At 47.1% G+C, this 21,241-nt stretch overlaps 1 protein-coding gene across 1 annotated transcript in view; it reads right to left on the reverse strand.

Moving 5' to 3' along the window:
- Positions 1-19,873: 19,873 nt before the first annotated feature.
- Positions 19,874-21,241, reverse strand: part of LOC116362895 (dedicator of cytokinesis protein 1-like) — a 76,312-nt gene continuing 74,944 nt past the window's right edge. Inside the window, exon 11 of the mRNA XM_031816914.1 lies at positions 19,874-19,937. Coding sequence (XP_031672774.1) covers positions 19,874-19,937 — 64 coding nt within the window. The remainder of the gene's footprint in view (positions 19,938-21,241) is intronic.

The raw sequence follows: 21,241 nt of genomic DNA on the forward strand, positions 1-21,241 counted from the left end.
AGGTTGATGAATACGGCTGCACAGTAATGTTTCTTATGGATGGTAGTTGTGATATTGTTTAGGACCTTGAGCGTGGCTGAGGTGCACCCGTAACCAGCTCGGAAACCGGATTGCATAGCGGATTAAATACCGTGGGATTCGAGATGGTCGATGATCTGACAGGTCCTAGATCAGATTGTACGGACAGGTCTGAGATCAGATTGTACAGACATGTCCGAGATCAGATTGTACTGGACCTCTGGCAGTCTCTATGGGGGTGCCACAGGTCCTAGATTGTATGGACATGTCCTAGATCAGATTGTACAGACAGGTCCTAGATTGTACGGACATGTCCTAGATCAGAATGTACAGACAGGTCCTAGATTGTACGGACATGTCCTAGATCAGATTGTACAGACATGTCCTAGATCAGATTGTACAGACATGTCCTAGATCAGATTGTACGGACAGGTCCTAGATCAGATTGTACGGACAGGTCCTAGATCAGATTGTACAGAGAGGTCCTAGATCACCACTAGTCTGAGCCACTTTGCGGTGACAGGCCCTCTTGTGGATCATGGGTCTGAATATAGGGGACACTATAGAACAGAGGGGTCTGAATATATGTGTGTGTTCCTCACCACATCCTTCCTGTAGAGGACCTCTAGTATGTTACTCAGTAGCTGACAGTAGTAGCTGTGTGTGTGTGTGTGTGTGTGTGTGTGTGTGTGTGTGTGTGTGTGTGTGTGTGTATGTTCCTCACCACATCCTTCCTGTAGAGGACCTCTAGTGTGTTACTCAGTAGCTGACAGCAGTAGCTGTGTGTGTGTGTGTGTGTGTGTGTGTGTGTGTGTATGTTCCTCACCACATCCTTCCTGTAGAGGACCTCTAGTGTGTTACTCAGTAGCTGACAGCAGTAGCTGTGTGTGTGTGTGTGTGTGTGTGTATGTTCCTCACCACATCCTTCCTGTAGAGGACCTCTAGTGTGTTACTCAGTAGCTGACAGCAGTAGCTGTGTGTGTGTGTGTGTGTGTGTCTGTGTGTGTATGTTCCTCACCACATCCTTCCTGTAGAGGACCTCTAGTATGTTACTCAGCAGCTGACAGCAGGCCTCCAGTTCCTCCTGGTTCTCTAGATGAAACTTCAGCTGTTCTGTCATCAGAGGAAGCAGGATCTCCCGGCAGTCTGCAGGAAACGTACAGTACCAATCAATCAACCCATCCAACTACCCATCCAACTACCCATCTATCTACCCATCCAACTACCCATCCATCCAACTACCCATCCATCCATCCATCTACCCATCCAACTACCCATCCATCCATCCATCCAACTACCCATCCATCCATCCATCCAACTACCCATCCATCCATCCATCCAACTACCCATCCATCCATCCAACTACCCATCCATCCATCCAACTACCCATCCATCCATCCAACTACCCATCCATCCATCCAACCACCCATCCATCCTACTACCCATCCATCCATCCAACTACCCATCCATCCATCCAACTACCCATCCATCCATCCATCCAACTACCCATCCATCCAACTACCCATCCATCCATCCATCCAACTACCCATCCATCCATCCAACTACCCATCCATCCAACTACCCATCTACCCACCCATCCATCTACCCATCCATCCATCCATCTACCCATCCAACTACCCACCCACCCATATATCTACCCACCCATCCATCCATCTACCCATCCATCTACCTACCCATCCACCTACCCATCCATCCATCTACCCATCCATCCATCCATCTACCCATCCATCTACCTACCCATCCATCCATCTACCTACCCATCCATCCATCCATCCATCTACCCATCCATCTACCCATCCATCCATCTACCCATTCATCCATAAAGTACTAAAGTAACCTGGCCTAAACCCATCCATCCATCCATCCATCTACCCATTCATCTACCCATCCATCCATCTACCCATTCATCCATAAAGTACTAAAGTAACCTGGCCTAAACCCATCCATCCATCCATCTACCCATCCATCCATCTACCCATTCATCCATAAAGTACTAAAGTAACCTGGCCTAAACCCATCCATCCATCCATCTACCCATCCATCCATCTACCCATTCATCCATAAAGTACTAAAGTAACCTGGCCTAAACCCATCCATCCATCCATCCATCTACCCATTCATCCATAAAGTACTAAAGTAACCTGGCCTAAACCCATCCATCCATCTACCCATTCATCCATAAAGTACTAAAGTAACCTGGCCTAAACCCATCCATCCATCCATCTACCCATTCATCCATAAAGTACTAAAGTAACCTGGCCTAAACCCATCCATCCATCCATCTACCCATTCATCCATAAAGTACTAAAGTAACCTGGCCTAAACCCATCCATCCATCCATCTACCCATTCATCCATAAAGTACTACAGTAACCTGGCCTAAACCCACCCATCCATCTACCCATTCATCCATAGAGTACTACAGTAACCTGGCCTAAACCCATCCATCCACCTACCCATCCATCCATCTACCCATAAAGTACTAAAGTAACCTGGCCTAAACCCACCCATCCATCCATCTACCCATTCATCCATAAAGTACTACAGTAACCTGGCCTAAACCCACCCATCCATCTACCCATTCATCCATAAAGTACTACAGTAACCTGGCCTAAACCCATCCATCCATCCATCTACCCATTCATCCATAAAGTACTACAGTAACCTGGCCTAAACCCACCCATCCATCTACCCATTCATCCATAAAGTACTAAAGTAACCTGGCCTAAACCCATCCATCCATTCATCTACCCATTCATCCATAAAGTACTACAGTAACCTGGCCTAAACCCATCCATCCATCTACCCATTCATCCATAAAGTACTAAAGTAACCTGGCCTAAACCCATCCATCCATCCATCTACCCATTCATCCATAAAGTACTAAAGTAACCTGGCCTAAACCCATCCATCCATCCATCTACCCATTCATCCATAAAGTACTACAGTAACCTGGCCTAAACCCATCCATCCATCCATCTACCCATTCATCCATAAAGTACTACAGTAACCTGGCCTAAACCCACCCATCCATCTACCCATTCATCCATAAAGTACTACAGTAACCTGGCCTAAACCCACCCATCCATCCATCTACCCATTCATCCATAAAGTACTAAAGTAACCTGGCCTAAACCCATCCATCCATCCATCTACCCATTCATCCATAAAGTACTACAGTAACCTGGCCAAACCCATCCATCCATCTACCCATTCATCCATAAAGTACTAAAGTAACCTGGCCTAAACCCATCCATCTACCCATTCATCCATAAAGTACTAAAGTAACCTGGCCTAAACCCATCCATCCATCTACCCATTCATCCATAAAGTACTAAAGTAACCTGGCCTAAACCCATCCATCCATCCATCCATCTACCCATTCATCCATAAAGTACTAAAGTAACCTGGCCTATACCCATCCATCCATCCATCTACCCATTCATCCATAAAGTACTAAAGTAACCTGGCCTAAACACATCCATCCATCCATCTACCCATTCATCCATAAAGTACTACAGTAACCTGGCCTAAACCCATCCATCCATCCATCTACCCATTCATCCATAAAGTACTACAGTAACCTGGCCTAAACCCATCCATCCATCCATCTACCTACCCATCCATCCATCCATCCATCTACCCATTCATCCATAAAGTACTAAAGTAACCTGGCCTAAACCCATTCATCCATCTACCCATTCATCCATAAAGTACTACAGTAACCTGGCCTAAACCCATCCATCTACCCATCCATCCATCTACCCATTCATCCATAAAGTACTACAGTAACCTGGCCTAAACCCATCCATCCATCCATCCATCTACCCATTCATCCATAAAGTACTACAGTAACCTGGCCTAAACCCATCCATCCATCTACCCATTCATCCATAAAGTACTAAAGTAACCTGGCCTAAACCCATCCATTCATCCATCTACCCATTCATCCATAAAGTACTAAAGTAACCTGGCCTAAACCCATCCATCCACCTACCCATTCATCCATAAAGTACTACAGTAACCTGGCCTAAACCCATCCATCCATCCATCTACCCATTCATCCATAAAGTACTACAGTAACCTGGCCTAAACCCATCCATCCATTCATCTACCCATTCATCCATAAAGTACTACAGTAACCTGGCCTAAACCCATCCATCCATCCATCTACCCATTCATCCATAAAGTACTACAGTAACCTGGCCTAAACCCACCCATCCATCCATCTACCCATTCATCCATAAAGTACTAAAGTAACCTGGCCTAAACCCATCCATCCATCCATCTACCCATTCATCCATAAAGTACTAAAGTAACCTGGCCTAAACCCATCCATCCATCCATCTACCCATTCATCCATAAAGTACTACAGTAACCTGGCCTAAACCCATCCATTCATCTACCCATTCATCCATAAAGTACTACAGTAACCTGGCCTAAACCCATCCATCCATCCATCTACCCATTCATCCATAAAGTACTACAGTAACCTGGCCTAAACCCATCCATCCATCCATCTACCCATTCATCCATAAAGTACTACAGTAACCTGGCCTAAACCCATCCATCCATCTACCCATTCATCCATAAAGTACTACAGTAACCTGGCCTAAACCCATCCATCCATCTACCCATTCATCCATAAAGTACTACAGTAACCTGGCCTAAACCCATTCATCCATAAAGTACTACAGTAACCTGGCCTAAACCATTTCATCCATAAAGTACTACAGTAACCTGGCCTAAACCCATCCATCCATCCATCTACCCATTCATCCATAAAGTACTACAGTAACCTGGCCTAAACCCATCCATTCATCCATAAAGTACTACAGTAACCTGGCCTAAACCCATCCATCCATCCATAAAGTACTACAGAAACCTGGCCTAAACCCATTCATCCATAAAGTACTACAGTAACCTGGCCTAAACCCATCCATCCATCCATAAAGTACTACAGTAACCTGGCCTAAACCCATTCATCCATAAAGTACTACAGTAACCTGGCCTAAACCCATCCATTCATCCATAAAGTACTACAGGAACCTGGCCTAAACCCATCCATCCATCCATAAAGTACTACAGTAACCTGGCCTAAACCCATTCATCCATAAAGTACTACAGTAACCTGGCCTAAACCCATCCATCCATCCATAAAGTACTACAGTAACCTGGCCTAAACCCATTCATCCATAAAGTACTACAGTAACCTGGCCTAAACCCATCCATTCATCCATAAAGTACTACAGTAACCTGGCCTAAACCCATTCATCCATAAAGTACTACAGTAACCTGGCCTAAACCCATTCATCCATAAAGTACTACAGTAACCTGGCCTAAACCCATTCATCCATAAAGTACTACAGTAACCTGGCCTAAACCCATTCATCCATAAAGTACTACAGTAACCTGGCCTAAACCCATCCATTCATCCTAAAGTACTACAGTACCTGGCCTAAACCCATTCATCCATAAAGTACTACAGTAACCTGGCCTAAACCCATTCATCCATAAAGTACTACAGTACCTGGCCTAAACCCATCCATTCATCCATAAAGTACTACAGTAACCTGGCCTAAACCCATTCATCCATAAAGTACTACAGTAACCTGGCCTAAACCCATCCATTCATCCATAAGTACTACAGTAACCTGGCCTAAACCCATTCATCCATAAAGTACTACAGTAACCTGGCCTAAACCCATCCATTCATCCATAAAGTACTACAGTAACCTGGCCTAAACCCATTCATCCATAAAGTACTACAGTAACCTGGCCTAAATCCTAAGCAAGTTTTTTTTTTAAAGTCTTTATTCTTTTGGAACTTTTTGTAATATTTACTGTACATTTTTTATTGATTATTTCACTTTTGTTTATTATCTACTTCACTTGCTTTGGCAACGTAAACATGTTTCCCATGCCAAGAAAACCATTCAATTGAAAGAGAAATACAGAGAGAGAGGGAACGAGAGGAGAGAGAGAGGAGTGAGAGAGAGAGAGTGAGTGAGAGCGTGAGAGCGTGAGAGCGAGAGAGGGAAAGAGAGAGAGAGGGAAAGAAGAGAGAGAGAAAGAGAGAGAGAGAGAGAGAGAGAGAGAGAGAGAAAGAGAGAGAGAGAGAGGAGAGAAAGAGAGAGAGAGAGAGAGAGAAAGAGAGAGAGAGTGAGAGATGCGAGGGAAAGAGAGAGGGAAAGAGAGAGGGAGCGAGAGAGAGACGGAGAGGGAGAGAGAGAGAGGGAGCGAGAGGGGAGAGAGAGAGGGGAGCGAGAGAGAGAGAGGGAGCGAGAGGGAGAGGGGAGGGAAAGAGAGAGGGGGAGTGAGAGAAGGAGAAAAGAGCGAGATAGAGTAGGAAATCCATATGGAGAGAGTTACCTGAAGCGGGTCAATGATAAATTAACATATGTTATTAAACCCAGAAATTCCAATCTAGAGGTAGTGCCGTGGTGGTTAAAATGAAAGCTAGGGGCCTGAGGGACAATAGTGAGAAGGATAGAGAACAACCCTTCCTGGGGATCAAAGAGAGAGAGAGGAGGATGGAGGAAAAGAGGGATATGGGTCAGGGAGAAGAGGATGGAGGGACATGGGTAAGGGAGAAGAGGAGGATGGAGGGACATGGGTCAGGACGAAGAAGAGGATGGAGGGACATGGGTCAGGACAAAGAAGAGGATGATGGGACATGGGTCAGGGAGAAGAGGATGGAGGGACATGGGTAAGGGAGAAGAGGAGGATGGAGGGACATGGGTCAGGACGAAGAAGAGGATGGAGGGACATGGGTCAGGACAAAGAAGAGGATGATGGGACATGGGTCAGGGAGAAGAGGATGGAGGGACATGGGTCAGGGAGAAGAGGATGGAGGGACATGGGTCAGGGAGAAGAGGAGGATGGAGGGACATGGGTCAGGAAGAAGAGGAGGATGGAGGGGCATGGGTCAGGGAGAAGAGGAGGATGGAGGGACATGGGTCAGGAAGAAGAGGAGGATGGAGGAATGGAGAGACATGGGTCAGGGAGAAGAGGAGGATGGAGGGGCATGGGTCAGGGAGAAGAGGAGGATGGAGGGACATGGGTCAGGATGAAGAGGAGGATGGAGGGACATGGGTCAGGGAGAAGAGGAGGATGGAGGGACATGGGTCAGGAAGAAGAGGAGGATGGAGGGACATGGGTTAGGGAGAAGAGGAGGATAGAGGAATGGAGGGACATGGGTTAGGGAGAAGAGGAGGATGATAGGACATGGGTCAGGGAGAAGAGGAGGATCGAGGGACATGGGTCAGGGAGAAGAGGAGGATCGAGGAATGGAGAGACATGGGTCAGGAAGAAGAGGAGGATGGATGAATGGAGAGACATGGGTCAGGGAGAAGAGGAGGATGGAGGGACATGGGTCAGGGAGAAGAGGAGGATGGAGGAATGGAGAGACATGGGTCAGGGAGAAGAGGAGGATGATGGGACATGGGTCAGGGAGAAGAGGAGGATGATGGGACATGGGTCAGGGAGAAGAGGATGATGGGACATGGGTCAGGGAGAAGAGGAGGATGATGGGACATGGGTCAGGGAGAAGAGGAGGGTGGAGGGGCATGGGGCAGGGAGAAGAGGAGGATGATGGGACATGGGTCAGGGAGAAGAGGAGGATAGAGGGACATGGGTCAGGGAGAAGAGGAGGATGATGGGACATGGGTCAGGGAGAAGAGGAGGATGATGGGACATGGGTCAGGGAGAAGAGGAGGATGGAGAGACATGGGTCAGGGAGAAGAGGAGGATGGAGAGACATGGGTCAGGGAGAAGAGGAGGATGATGGGACATGGGTCTGGTCTAATACATTATCACAGTATATTCACTATATGTCTGGTCTAATACATTATCACAGTATATTGACTATATGTCTGGTCTAATACATTATCACAGCATATTGACTATATGTCTGGTCTAATACATTATCACAGTATATTGACTATATGTCTGGTCTAATACATTATCACAGTATATTGACTATATGTCTGGTCTAATACATTATCACAGTATATTGACTATATGTCTGGTCTAATACATTATCACAGTATATTGACTATATGTCTGGTCTAATACATTATCACAGTATATTGACTATATGTCTGGTCTAATACATTATCACAGTATATTGGCTATATGTCTGGTCTAATACATTATCACAGTATATTGACTATATGTCTGGTCTAATACATTATCACAGTATATTGACTATATGTCTGGTCTAATACATTATCACAGTATATTGACTATATGTCTGGTCTAATACATTATCACAGTATATTGACTATATGTCTGGTATAATACATTGACTATGTCTGGTCTAATACATTATCACAGTATATTGACTATATGTCTGGTCTAATACATTATCACAGTATATTGACTATATGTCTGGTCTAATACATTATCACAGTATAGTGACTATATGTCTGGTCTAATACATTATCACAGTATATTGACTATATGTCTGGTCTAATACATTATCACAGTATATTGACTATATGTCTGGTCTAATACATTATCACAGTATATTGACTATATGTCTGGTCTAATACATTATCACAGTATATTGACTATATGTCTGGTCTAATACATTATCACAGTATATTGACTATATGTCTGGTCTAATACATTATCACAGTATAGTGACTATATGTCTGGTCTAATACATTATCACAGTATATTGACTATATGTCTGGTCTAATACATTATCACAGTATAGTGACTATATGTCTGGTCTAATACATTATCACAGTATAGTGACTATATGTCTGGTCTAATACATTATCACAGTATATTGACTATATGTCTGGTCTAATACATTATCACAGTATATTGACTATATGTCTGGTCTAATACATTATCACAGCATATTGACTATATGTCTGGTCTAATACATTATCACAGTATATTGGCTATATGTCTGGTCTAATACATTATCAGTTATTGACTATATGTCTGGTCTAATACATTATCACAGTATAGTGACTATATGTCTGGTCTAATACATTATCATAGCATATTGACTATATGTCTGGTCTAATACATTGACTATATGTCTGGTCTAATACATTATCACAGTATATTGACTATATGTCTGGTCTAATACATTATCACAGTATATTGACTATATGTCTGGTCTAATACATTATCACAGTATAGTGACTATATGTCTGGTCTAATACATTATCACAGTATATTGACTATATGTCTGGTCTATACATTATCAGTTATTGTACGACTTGCAGAGTGAAATATTCCTCGATATAAAAACATTTCACTGCAACGCGACAGGAAGTAGGGAGAAGTGTGTTTTATGTTTGTAAAAGTGTTGAATAAAAACAGTGTTGACCGAATATAAACTCACTCATAAACATTTTTAAAAAGCAGATGTTTGCTGTGGTCGTTGACAGTCTCTCTCTGGTCGCGGTTTTAAAAGGAATTTAGTATCAAACTTTGCTGTGGGGTCGTGGAAGCAGTAGGCGCTGTGATTTGAGCTCTCTGATTGGCCAGCGCAGTAGGAGCACTTCAATTAGCCACAACTCTCCTGGTCCACAGGGCTTCTGAATCAAGTGCACCCACCACCAACAGGGCTTCTGAATCAAGTGCACCCACCGTCAACAGGGCTCCTGAACCAAGTGCACCCACCACCAACAGGGCTTCTGAATCAAGTGCACCCACCACCAACAGAGCTTCTGAATCAAGTGCACCCACCACCAACAGAGCTTCTGAATCAAGTGCACCCAACACCAACAGAGTTTCTGAATCAAGTGCACCCACCACCAACAGGGCCTCTGAATCAAGTGCACCCACCACCAACAGGGCTCCTCAATCAAGTGCACCAACCACCAACAGGGATTCTGAACCAAGTGCACCCACCACCAACAGGGCTTCTGAACCAAGTGCACCCACCACCAAAAGGGCTTCTGAACCAAGTGCACCCACCACCAACAGGGCTTCTGAATCAAGTGCACCCACCACCAACAGAGCTTCTGAATCAAGTGCACCCACCACCAACAGGGCTTCTGAATCAAGTGCACCCACCACCAACAGGGCTCCTCAATCAAGTGCACCAACCACCAACAGGGATTCTGAACCAAGTGCACCCACCACCAACAGGGCTTCTGAACCAAGTGCACCCACCACCAAAAGGGCTTCTGAACCAAGTGCACCCACCACCAACAGGGCTTCTGAATCAAGTGCACCCACCACCAACAGAGCTTCTGAATCAAGTGCACCCACCACCAACAGGGCTTCTGAATCAAGTGCACCCACCACCAACAGGGCTTCTGAATCAAGTGCACCCACCACCAACAGGGCTTCTGAATCAAGTGCACCCACCACCAACAGAGCTTCTGAATCAAGTGCACCCACCACCAACAGGGCCTCTGAATCAAGTGCACCCACCATCAACAGTTGCCTCTAAATAAATGAAATATTAGGATCACAAGTCTCTGTGTCTTTCCCCCAGAAATGTTTGGTGATCCACCAGGAACACCTTGAAGATCAACCGCTTGTTTCACTCATTTGTTTGTAACCAATATAGTGGTAAACAAACACTGTACAGCCTCAAAACATGGTTAAACTATAATATTGTTATCATGGACGGTCAGTCCTTGTAGCCACAGCTCTGTCTATGACTTGGAGAGAGGTTACATTTCTCCAGCACCACCACCCCCTCAGCTGTCAACCCGAAACGCTGGTGGGGTGACACTTTGTAAATGGTTTGAAATGTCGATTGCCCATTTAGTGATTCTATTTCTCCATTGCTTGATGTTTGGGGTTTTAGGCTGGGTTTCTGTACAAGCACTTTGAGATATCAGCTGATGTACGAAGGGCTTTATAAATAGCCAGAAGAGGACTGGCCACCCCACATAGCCTGGTTCCTCTCTAGGTTTCTTCCTAGGTTTTGGCCTTTCTAGGGAGTTTTTCCTAGCCACCGTGCTTCTACACCTGCATTGCTTGCTGTTTGGGGTTTTAGGCTGGGTTTCTGTACAGCACTTTGAGATATCAGCTGATGTAAAAAACAAAAGGTCTTTATAAATCCATTTGATTGATTGACATTGTGTTGCCATCTGTGGTGTACGGGACAGAACGCTAAGCTGTGTGCTGTTAGGGGACACCGTTGAGCAAGCATCCTGATGCTGAAACACCAAAACAAATCTCCCATCTGAGGGACTCTGGCTCATTGTCTACAGTGTTTAATACCTCGTCTTTCCAGTGCTGGAATTCCCTCCACTCCCCCTCTCCATGGGAAACATACACACAAACACTCACCCTCTCTCACACACACACAAACACCCTCTCACACACACACACACACACACACACACAAACACTCACCCTCTCTCACACACACACAAACACCCTCTCACACACACACAAACACTCACACACAAACACTCACCCTCTCTCACACACCCTCTCTCTCACACACACAAACGCCCTCTCACACACACAAACAAGAGACAAGCTTTCTTGTCCTCCCACACAGCTAGATGAACAGCACTAAGTCATCTGTTTGCGTGGGATAAAAACACAGAAGCACTTCAGAAATGACAGGCCATCCACATTGAGTGGCTGGCTAAGGTTCAATAGACTAGACCAGAGGGTTGGTCCATATTCACTAGGGTTTAATATATTAGACTAGAGGGGTGGCACATATTAGACCAGAGGGTTGGTCCATATTCACTAGGGTTTAATATATTAGACTAGAGGGTTGGCACCTATTAGACTAGAGGGTTGGCCCATATTAGACTAGAGGGTTGGCCCATATTCACTAGAGGGTTGGCCCATATTAGACTAGAGGGTTGGCCCATATTAGACTAGAGGGTTGGCCCATATTAGAATAGAGGGTTGGCCCATATTAGAATAGAGGGTTGGCCCATATTAGAATAGAGGGTTGGCCCATATTAGACTAGAGGGTTGGCCCATATTAGACTAGAGGGTTGGCCCATATTAGACTAGAGGGATGGCCCATATTAGACTAGAGGGTTGGCCCATATTAGACTAGAGGGTTGGCCCATATTAGACTAGAGGGTTGGCCCATATTCACTATGGTTAAGTATACTAGAGGGATGGCCAATATTAGACTAGAGGGTTGGCCCATATTAGACTAGAGGGTTGGCCCATATTAGACTAGAGGGTTGGCCCATATTAGACTAGAGGGTTGGCCCATATTAGACTAGAGGGTTGGCCCATATTCACTAGAAGGGTTGGCCCATATTAGACTAGAGGGTTGGCCCATATTAGACTAGAGGGTTGGCCCATATTCACTAGAGGGTTGGCCCATATTAGACTAGAGGGTTGGTCCATATTCACTATGGTTAAGTATACTAGAGGGATGGCCAATATTAGACTAGCGGGGGAATATTGTTCGAATGGGTTTATAATAGGGACATGGGTTTGTAATAGGGACATGGGTTTGTAATAGGGACATGGGTTTGGTAATAGGGACATGGGTTTGTAATAGGGACATGGGGTTATAATAGGGACATGGGGTTATAATAGGGACATGGGGTTATAATGGGGTTTATAATAGGGACATGGGGTTATAATGGGTTTATAATAGGGACATGGGGTTATAATGGGGTTAAAATAGGGACATGGGGTTATAATGGGGTTATAATAGGGACATGGGTTTATAATGGGGTTATAATAGGGACATGGGTTTATAATGGGGTTATAATAGGACATGGGGTTATAAAGGGTTTATAATAGGGACATGGGTTTATAACAGGGACATGGGGGTTATAAAGGGTTTATAATAGGGACATGGGTTTATAATAGGGACATGGGGTAATAAAGGGTTATAATAGGGACATGGGTTTATAATAGGGACATGGGTTTATAATAGGGACGTGGGTTATAATAGGGACGTGGGTTTAGAATAGGGACGTGGGTTTATAATAGGGACGTGGGGTTATAATGGGGACGTGGGGTTATAATGGGGACGTGGGGTTATAATGGGGACGTGGGGTTATAATAGGGACGTGGGGTTATAATAGGGACGTGGGGTTATAACAGGGACGTGGGGTTATAACAGGGACGTGGGGTTATAACAGGGACGTGGGGTTATAACAGTTATAATGGGTTATAACAGAGTGATAATAGGGACATGGGGTTTATAACAGTTATAATGGGTTTATAACAGAGTGATAATAGGGACATGGGGTTATAACAGTTATAATGGGTTATAACAGATTGATAATAGGGACATGGGGTTATAACAGTTATAATGGGTTATAACAGAGTGATAATAGGGACATGGGGTTATAACTGGGTTATAACGGGGGAACAGGGTTATAATGGGGGAACAGGGTTATAACAGGGTTATAATGGGGGAACAGGGTTATAACGGGGGTTATAATGGTGGAACAGGGTTATAACGGGGTTATAATGGGGGAACAGGGTTATAACGGGGTTATAATGGGGGGAACAGGGTTATGGGGAAGGGGGAAGGGAACAGGGGGGGTTATAATGGGGTTATAATGGGGGAAAAGGCTTATAATGGGGGTTATAATGGGGGAACAGGGTTATAATGGGGGAACAGGGTTATAATGGTGTTATAATGGGGGAACAGGGTTATAATGGGGGAACAGGGTTATAATGGGGTTATAATGGAGGAACAGGGTTATAATGGGGTTATAATGGGGGAACAGGGTTATAATGGGTTATAATGGGGAACAGGGTTATAATGGGGTTATAATGGGGGAACAGGGTTATAATGGGGTTATAATGGGGGAACAGGGTTATAATGGGGTTATAATGGGGGAACAGGGTTATAATGGGGTTATAATGGGGGAACAGGGTTATAATGGGGAACAGGGTTATAATGGTGGAACAGGGTTATAATGGGGTTATAATGGGGGAACAGGGTTATAAATGGGGTTATAATGGGGGAACAGGGTTATAATGGGGGAACAGGGTTATAATGGGGGGAACAGGGTTATAATGGGGGAACAGGGTTCAAGTGGGGGAACAGGGTTCAAGTGGGGGAACAGGGTTATAATGGGGGAATAATCCTGATACTCCTACATGTAGGGTTATAATGGGGGAATAGGTTTATAATGGGGGAACAGGGTTCAAATGGGGGAACAGGGTTATAATGGGGGAATAATCCTGATACTCCTAGATGTAGGGTTATAATGGGGAATAATCCTGACACTCCTAGATGTAGGGTTATAATGGGGAATAGGTTTATAATGGGGGAACAGGGTTCAAATGGGGGAACAGGGTTATAATGGGGGAATAAACCTGATACTCCTAGAGGTAGGGTTATAATGGGGGAATAGGTTTATAATGGGGGAACAGGGTTCAAGTGGGGGAACAGGGTTATAATGGGGGAATAATCCTGATACTCCTAGATTTAGGGTTGTAATGGGGGAATAATCCTGATACTCCTAGATGTAGGGTTATAATGGGGGAATAGGTTTATAATAGGGGAACAGGGTTATAATGGGGGAATAATCCTGATACTCCTAGATGTAGGGTTATAAATGGGGGAACAGGGTTCAAATGGGGGAACAGGGTTCAAATGGTGGAACAGGGTTATAATGGGGGAATAAACCTGATAATCCTAGATGTGTTGTTGTGTATCCATTGAAGTCGGCTCTCCCTTGGAGTCGAAGCTGGAGGCCTGTTTCATGGTGTCATTTCCTGTCATTTCTGATTGGTTTAGAGGTCAGTAGAAAGCACAAAGAGAGAGTTCCCATAGAAAGAACTGGCTGTTGTTTCCCTCATCCATCTACATTAGACCAGTGCTTTGGGCAGACAGTGGGTCTGTCCTCATCCATCTACATTAGACCAGTCAGTGTGTCTGTCCTCATCCATCTACATTAGACCAGTCAGTGTCTGTCCTTATCCATCTACATTAGACCAGTCAGTGTCTGTCCTCATCCATCTCCATTAGACCAGTCAGTGTGTCTGTCCTCATCCATCTACATTAGAGCAGTCAGTGTGTCTGTCCTCATCCATCTACATTAGACCAGTCAGTGTCTGTCCTCATCCATCTCCATTAGACCAGTCAGTGTCTGTCCTCATCCATCTCCATTAGAGCAGTCAGTGTGTCTGTCCTCATCCATCTAGCGTGTATTGGGCTAACCCCACACACAGACAGACACTAACCCCACACACAGACAGACACTAACCCCACACACAGACAGACACTAACCCCACACACAGACACTAACCCCACACACAGACACTAACCCCACACACAGACACTAACCCCACACACAGACACTAACCCCACACACAGACACTAACCCCACACACAGACACTAACCCCACACACAGACACTAACCCCACACACAGACACTAACACAGGGCTAGCGTGTGCCACAGTAGGCTGTATGGAGGACCAGCCTCTCTGGTCAACATCCATTACCTTCAGGGCTGCTTGGCAGGAAGGTTTAAATCCTCCCCTCTAACACAGAGCAGCCTGACATGGTACATTACAGAACTACAGACACCTTTCCTCAACTACCTGCCATGTTCAACTGACACATGGTGGCTGACAGAGGGGGAGAGATGGAGACATACGGAGAGAGGGGGAGAGATGGAGACTACGGAGAGAGGGGGAGAGATGGAGACATACGGAGAGAGGGGGAGAGATGGGAGAAATACGGAGGGGGGGATAGATGGAGACATACGAGAGAGGGGGATATATGGAGACATACGGAGGGAGGGGGAGGATGGAGACATACCGAGGGAGGGGGAGAGATGGAGACATACGGAGAGAGGGGGAAGATGGAGAACATACGGAGAGAGGGGGAGAGATGGAGACATACGGAGAGAGGGGGGATATATGGAGACATACGGAGGGGGGGGATAGATGGAGACATACGGAGGGAGGGGGATAGATGGAGACATACGGAGAAAGGGGGAGAGATGGAGACATACGGAGAGAGGGGGAGAGATGGAGATATACGGAGAGAGGGGAGAGATGGAGACATACGGAGAGAGGGGGGGAGAGATGGAGACATGGAGAGAGGGGGAGAGAGAGACATACGGAGAGAGGGGGAAGAGAGAGACATACGGAGAGAGGGGGAAGAGAGAGACATACGGAGAGAGGGGGAAGAGAGAGACATACGGAGAGAGGGGGAAGAGAGAGACATACGGAGAGAGGGGGAAGAGAGAGACATACGGAGGAGAGGGGGAAGAGAGAGACATACGGAGAGAGGGGGAAGAGAGAGACATACGGAGAGAGGGGGAAGAGAGAGACATACGGAGAGAGGGGGAAGAGAGAGACATACGGAGAGAGGGGGAAGAGAGAGACATACGGAGAGAGGGGGAAGAGAGAGACATACGGAGAGAGGGGGACATACGGAGAGAGGGGGAAGAGAGAGCCATACGGAGAGAGGGGGAAATACGGAGAGAGGGGGAAGAGAGAGACATACGGAGAGAGGGGGAAGAGAGAGACATACGGAGAGAGGGGGACATACGGAGAGAGGGGGAAGAGAGAGCCATACGGACGAGAGGGGGAAGAGAGAGACAATACGGAGAGAGGGGGAAAGAGAGAGACATTACGGAGAGAGGGGGAAGAGAGAGCCATACGGAGCGAGGGGGAAGAGAGAGCCATACGGAGAGAGGGGAAGAGGGGGACGAGAGAAGAGAGTACATACGGAGAGAGGGGGAAGAGAGAGCCATACGGAGAGAGGGGGAAGAAGAGAGCCATACGGAGAGAGGGGGGAAGAGGAGCCATACGGAGAGAGGGGAGGAAGAGAAGCCATACGGAGAGAGGGGAAGAGAGAGCCATACGGAAGAGGGGGGAAGAGAGAGACATACGGAGAGAGGGGGAAGAGAGAGAGACATACGGAGAGAGGGGGAAGAGAGAGAGGACATACGGAGAGAGGGAAAGAGAGACATACGGGAAGAGAGGGGGAAGAGAGAACATACGGAGAGAGGGGGAAGAGAGAGACATACGGAGAGAGGGGGAAAGAGAGAGACATACGGAGAGAGGGGGAAGAGAGAGAGACATACGGAGAGAGGGGGAAGAGAGAGCGAGAGGAGAAACATACGGAGAGAGGGGGAAGAGAGAGAGACATACGGAGAGAGGGGGAAGAGAGAGAGACATACGGAGAGAGGGGGAAGAGAGAGAGACATACGGAGAGAGGGGAAGAGAGAGACATACGGGAGAGAGGGGGAAGAGAGAGACATACGGGAGAGAGGGGGAAGAGAGAGACATACGGAGAGAGGGGGAAGAGAGAGACATACGGAGCGGAGAGAGGAAGAGAGAGACATACGGACGAGGGGAAGAGAGAGACATACGGAGAGAGGGGGACATACGGAGAGAGGGGGAAGAGAGAGCCATACGGAGAGAGGGGGAAATACGGAGAGAGGGGGAAGAGAGAGACATACGGAGAGAGGGGGAAGAGAGAGACATACGGAGAGAGGGGGACATACGGAGAGAGGGGGAAGAGAGAGCCATACGGAGAGAGGGGGAAGAGAGAGACATACGGAGAGAGGGGGAAGAGAGAGCCATACGGAGAGAGGGGGAAGAGAGAGCCATACGGAGAGAGGGGGAAGAGAGAGAGACATACGGAGAGAGGGGGAAGAGAGAGCCATACGGAGAGAGGGGGAAGAGAGAGCCATACGGAGAGAGGGGGAAGAGCGAGCCATACGGAGAGAGGGGGAAGAGAGAGCCATACGGAGAGAGGGGGAAGAGAGAGCCATATGGAGAGAGGGGGAAGAGAGAGAGACATACGGAGAGAGGGGGAAGAGAGAGAGACATACGGAGAGAGGGGGAAGAGAGAGAGACATACGGAGAGAGGGGGAAGAGAGAGAGACATACGGAGAGAGGGGGAAGAGAGAGACATACGGAGAGAGGGGGAAGAGAGAGACATACGGAGAGAGGGGGAAGAGAGAGACATACGGAGAGAGGGGGAAAGAGAGAGAGACATACGGAGAGAGGGGGAAGAGAGAGAGACATACGGAGAGAGGGGGAAGAGAGACGAGACATACGGAGACGAGGGGGAAGAGAGAGAGACATTACGGAGCGAGGGGGAAGAGAGAAGAGACATACGGAGAGAGTGGGGAAGAGAGAGATACAGTACGGAGAGAGGGGGAGAGAGAGCAGACATACGGAGAGAGGGGGAGAGGAGAGACGATACGGAGATAGTGGGAGAGAGAGACCGGAGTAGAGGGGGAAAGAGAGAGACATAATCGGAGAGTAGGGGGACTAGAGAAGACATATCGGAGAGAGGGGGGAAAAGAGAGAGACATGGAGAGGGCGGGAGAGATGGAGACATGGGAGAGAGGTTGGGGGAGTAGAATGGAGACATGGAGAGGAGGGGGAGGAGAGGACACACATACGGGAGAGAGGGGGAAAGAGAGAGACTAACAGAGAGAGACATAGCGGAGAGGAGGGGCGGAAGAAAAGTATACGGAGAGAGAGAAGTAGAGGGGGAGAAAGATACGGGGAGAGAGAGATAGGAAGAGGGGGGGAAGAAGATACGGAGAGAGAGAAGTGAGAAGGCGGGGAAGGAAAGATACGGAGAGAGAGAAGGAGAGGGGGGGAAGAAAGATACGGAGAGAGAGAAGGAGAGGGGGGGAGGAAGAGAGAGAGAGAAGGAAGAGGGGGGGAAGAGAGAGAGAGAAGGAGAGGGGGGGAAGAGAGGAGAGAAGGAGAGGGGGGGAAGAGAGAGAGAAGGAGAGGGGGGGAAGAGAGAGAGAAGGAGAGGGGGAGAAGAGAGAGAGAAGGAGAGGGGGAGAGAGAGAGAAGGAGAGGGGGGGAAGAGACGGAGAGAGAGAAGGAGAGGGGAGAAGAGACGGAGAGAGAGAAGGAGAGGGGAGAAGAGAAGACGGAGAGAGAGAAGGAGAGGGGGGGAAGAGAGAGAGAGAAGGAGAGGGGGGGGGAAGAGAGAGAGAAGGAGAGGGGGGGAAGAGAGAGAGAAGGAGAGGGGGGAGAGAGAGAGAGGAGGAGAGGGGGGGAAGAGACGGAGAGAGAGAAGGAGAGGGGAGAAGAGACGGAGAGAGAGAAGGAGAGGGGAGAAGAGACGGAGAGAGAGAAGGAGAGGGGAGAAGAGACGGAGAGAGAGAAGGAGAGGGGGGGGAAAGAGACGGAGAGAGAGAAGGAGAGGGGGGGAAGAGACGGAGAGAGAGAAGGAGAGGGGGGAAGAGACGGAGAGAGAGAAGGAGAGGGGGGGAAGAGACGGAGAGAGAGAAGGAGAGGGGGGAAGAGACGGAGAGAGAGAAGGAGAGGGGGGAGAGACGGAGAGAGAGAAGGAGAGGGGGGAAGAGACGAGAGAGAGAAGGAGAGGGGGGAAGAGACGGAGAGAGAAGGAGAGGGGGGAAGAGACGGAGAGAGAGAAGGAGAGGGGGGAAGAGACGGAGAGAGAGAAGGAGAGGGGGAAGAGAGATACGGAGAGAGAGAAGGAGGGGGGGAGAAAGGAAGATAAGGAGAGAGACTATCAAGCTGACAGAATGATCTAGAATAGATCAAATGGATTAGTGTGGTGGGGTCTTCTCTGACACAGAGGACAACAGGACTGACTGTAGCACCACCCTGACATAAACCCTGTTACACCTTAACACGGCACACTGGAGACGGGCGTGTTGGGGTTTCATCGTGTGTGGGGGCTTGGCATGCGGGGCTTGGCTGTGCAGAGAGCTTCAAGGTCGAGGCTTCAGCGTGCAGAGCTTGGCTGTTTGGAGCTCTGTGCGTGGGCTGTTTGGCTCGCTGTGCGTGGGGCTGTTTGGCGCTCTGTGTGTAGGGCTGGCACAGAGATGGTGCTGAGTAGTGTAGTTCTTACCATGCTGTGTGAAGAGATCACTGTGGACGATGTCGATGAGGCAGTTTAGCTTCTGTTTGACCAGACGACCCAGAGGACCTTCAGAATGAACTCTGTGAACAGTTTACTGTAAAGACAAACAGAATGAACTCTGTGAACAGTTTACTGTAAAGACAAACAGAATGAACTCTGTGAACAGTTTTACTGTAAAGACAAACAGAATGAACTCTGTGAACAGTTTTACTGTAAAGACAAACAGAATGAACTTTGTGAACAGTTTACTGTAAAGACAAACAGAATGAACGCTGAACAGTTTACTGTAAAGACAACAACAGAATGAACGCTGAACAGTTTACTGTAAAGACAAACAACAGAATGAACGCTGAATAGTTTACTGTAAAGACAAACAACAGAATGAACGCTGAACAGTTTACTGTAAAGACAAACAACAGAATTAACGCTGAATAGTTTACTGTAAAGACAAACAACAGAATTAACTCTGAACAGTTTACTGCAAAAACAAAACAAAACAACAGAAACGTCCGATAGGAGCAGAGTTTTATTAGCTCAGAGGCTGTAGTCATCCATTGAATCCAATGTCCATGTCAGATGGTGATGTCTCTACTGAGTTGGTGTCAGCCTTAGTTCCAGGTAAGTTGGTGTCAGCCTTAGTTCCAGGTAGTTGGCGTCAGCCTTAGTTCCAGGTAGCTGGCGTCAGCCTTAGTTCCAGGTAGTTGGCGTCAGCCTTAGTTCCAGGTAGTTGGCGTCAGCCTTAGTTCCAGGTAGTTGGCGTCAGCCTTAGTTCCAGGTAGTGGCGTCAGCCTAGTTCCAGGTAGTTGGCGTCAGCCTTAGTTCCAGGTAGTTGGCGTCAGCCTTAGTTCCAGGTAGTTGGCGTCAGCCTTAGTTCCAAGTAGTTGGCGTCAGCCTTAGTTCCAGGTAGTTGGCGTCAGCCTTAGTTCCAGGTAGTTGGCGTCAGCCTTAGTTCCAGGTAGTTGGTGTCAGCCTTAGTTCCAGGTAGTTGGTTCAGTGAGGTGGAATGTAACTATTTAGCTGCTGTGTCATAGTGAGTGAGCAACATAGTGTTGAACATGACAGAGACTGTTACAGGCTACCAACAGTTCCCTGTATACAGACTACCAACAGTTCCCTGTATACAGACTACCAACAGTTCCCTGTATACAGACTACAAACAGTTCCCTGTATACAGACTACCAACAGTTCCCTGTATACAGACTACCAACAGTTCCCTGTATACAGACTACCAACAGTTCCCTGTATACAGACTACCAACAGTTCCCTGTATACAGACTACCAACAGTTCCCTGTATACAGACTACCAACAGTTCCCTGTATACAGACTACCAACAGTTCCCTGTATACAGACTACCAACAGTTCCCTGTATACAGACTACCAACAGTTCCCTGTATACAGACTACCAACAGTTCCCTGTATACAGACTACCAACAGT

This window comes from Oncorhynchus kisutch, unplaced genomic scaffold (genome assembly GCF_002021735.2).
Source record: "Oncorhynchus kisutch isolate 150728-3 unplaced genomic scaffold, Okis_V2 scaffold896, whole genome shotgun sequence".
NCBI classification, from domain to species: domain Eukaryota; kingdom Metazoa; phylum Chordata; class Actinopteri; order Salmoniformes; family Salmonidae; genus Oncorhynchus; species Oncorhynchus kisutch.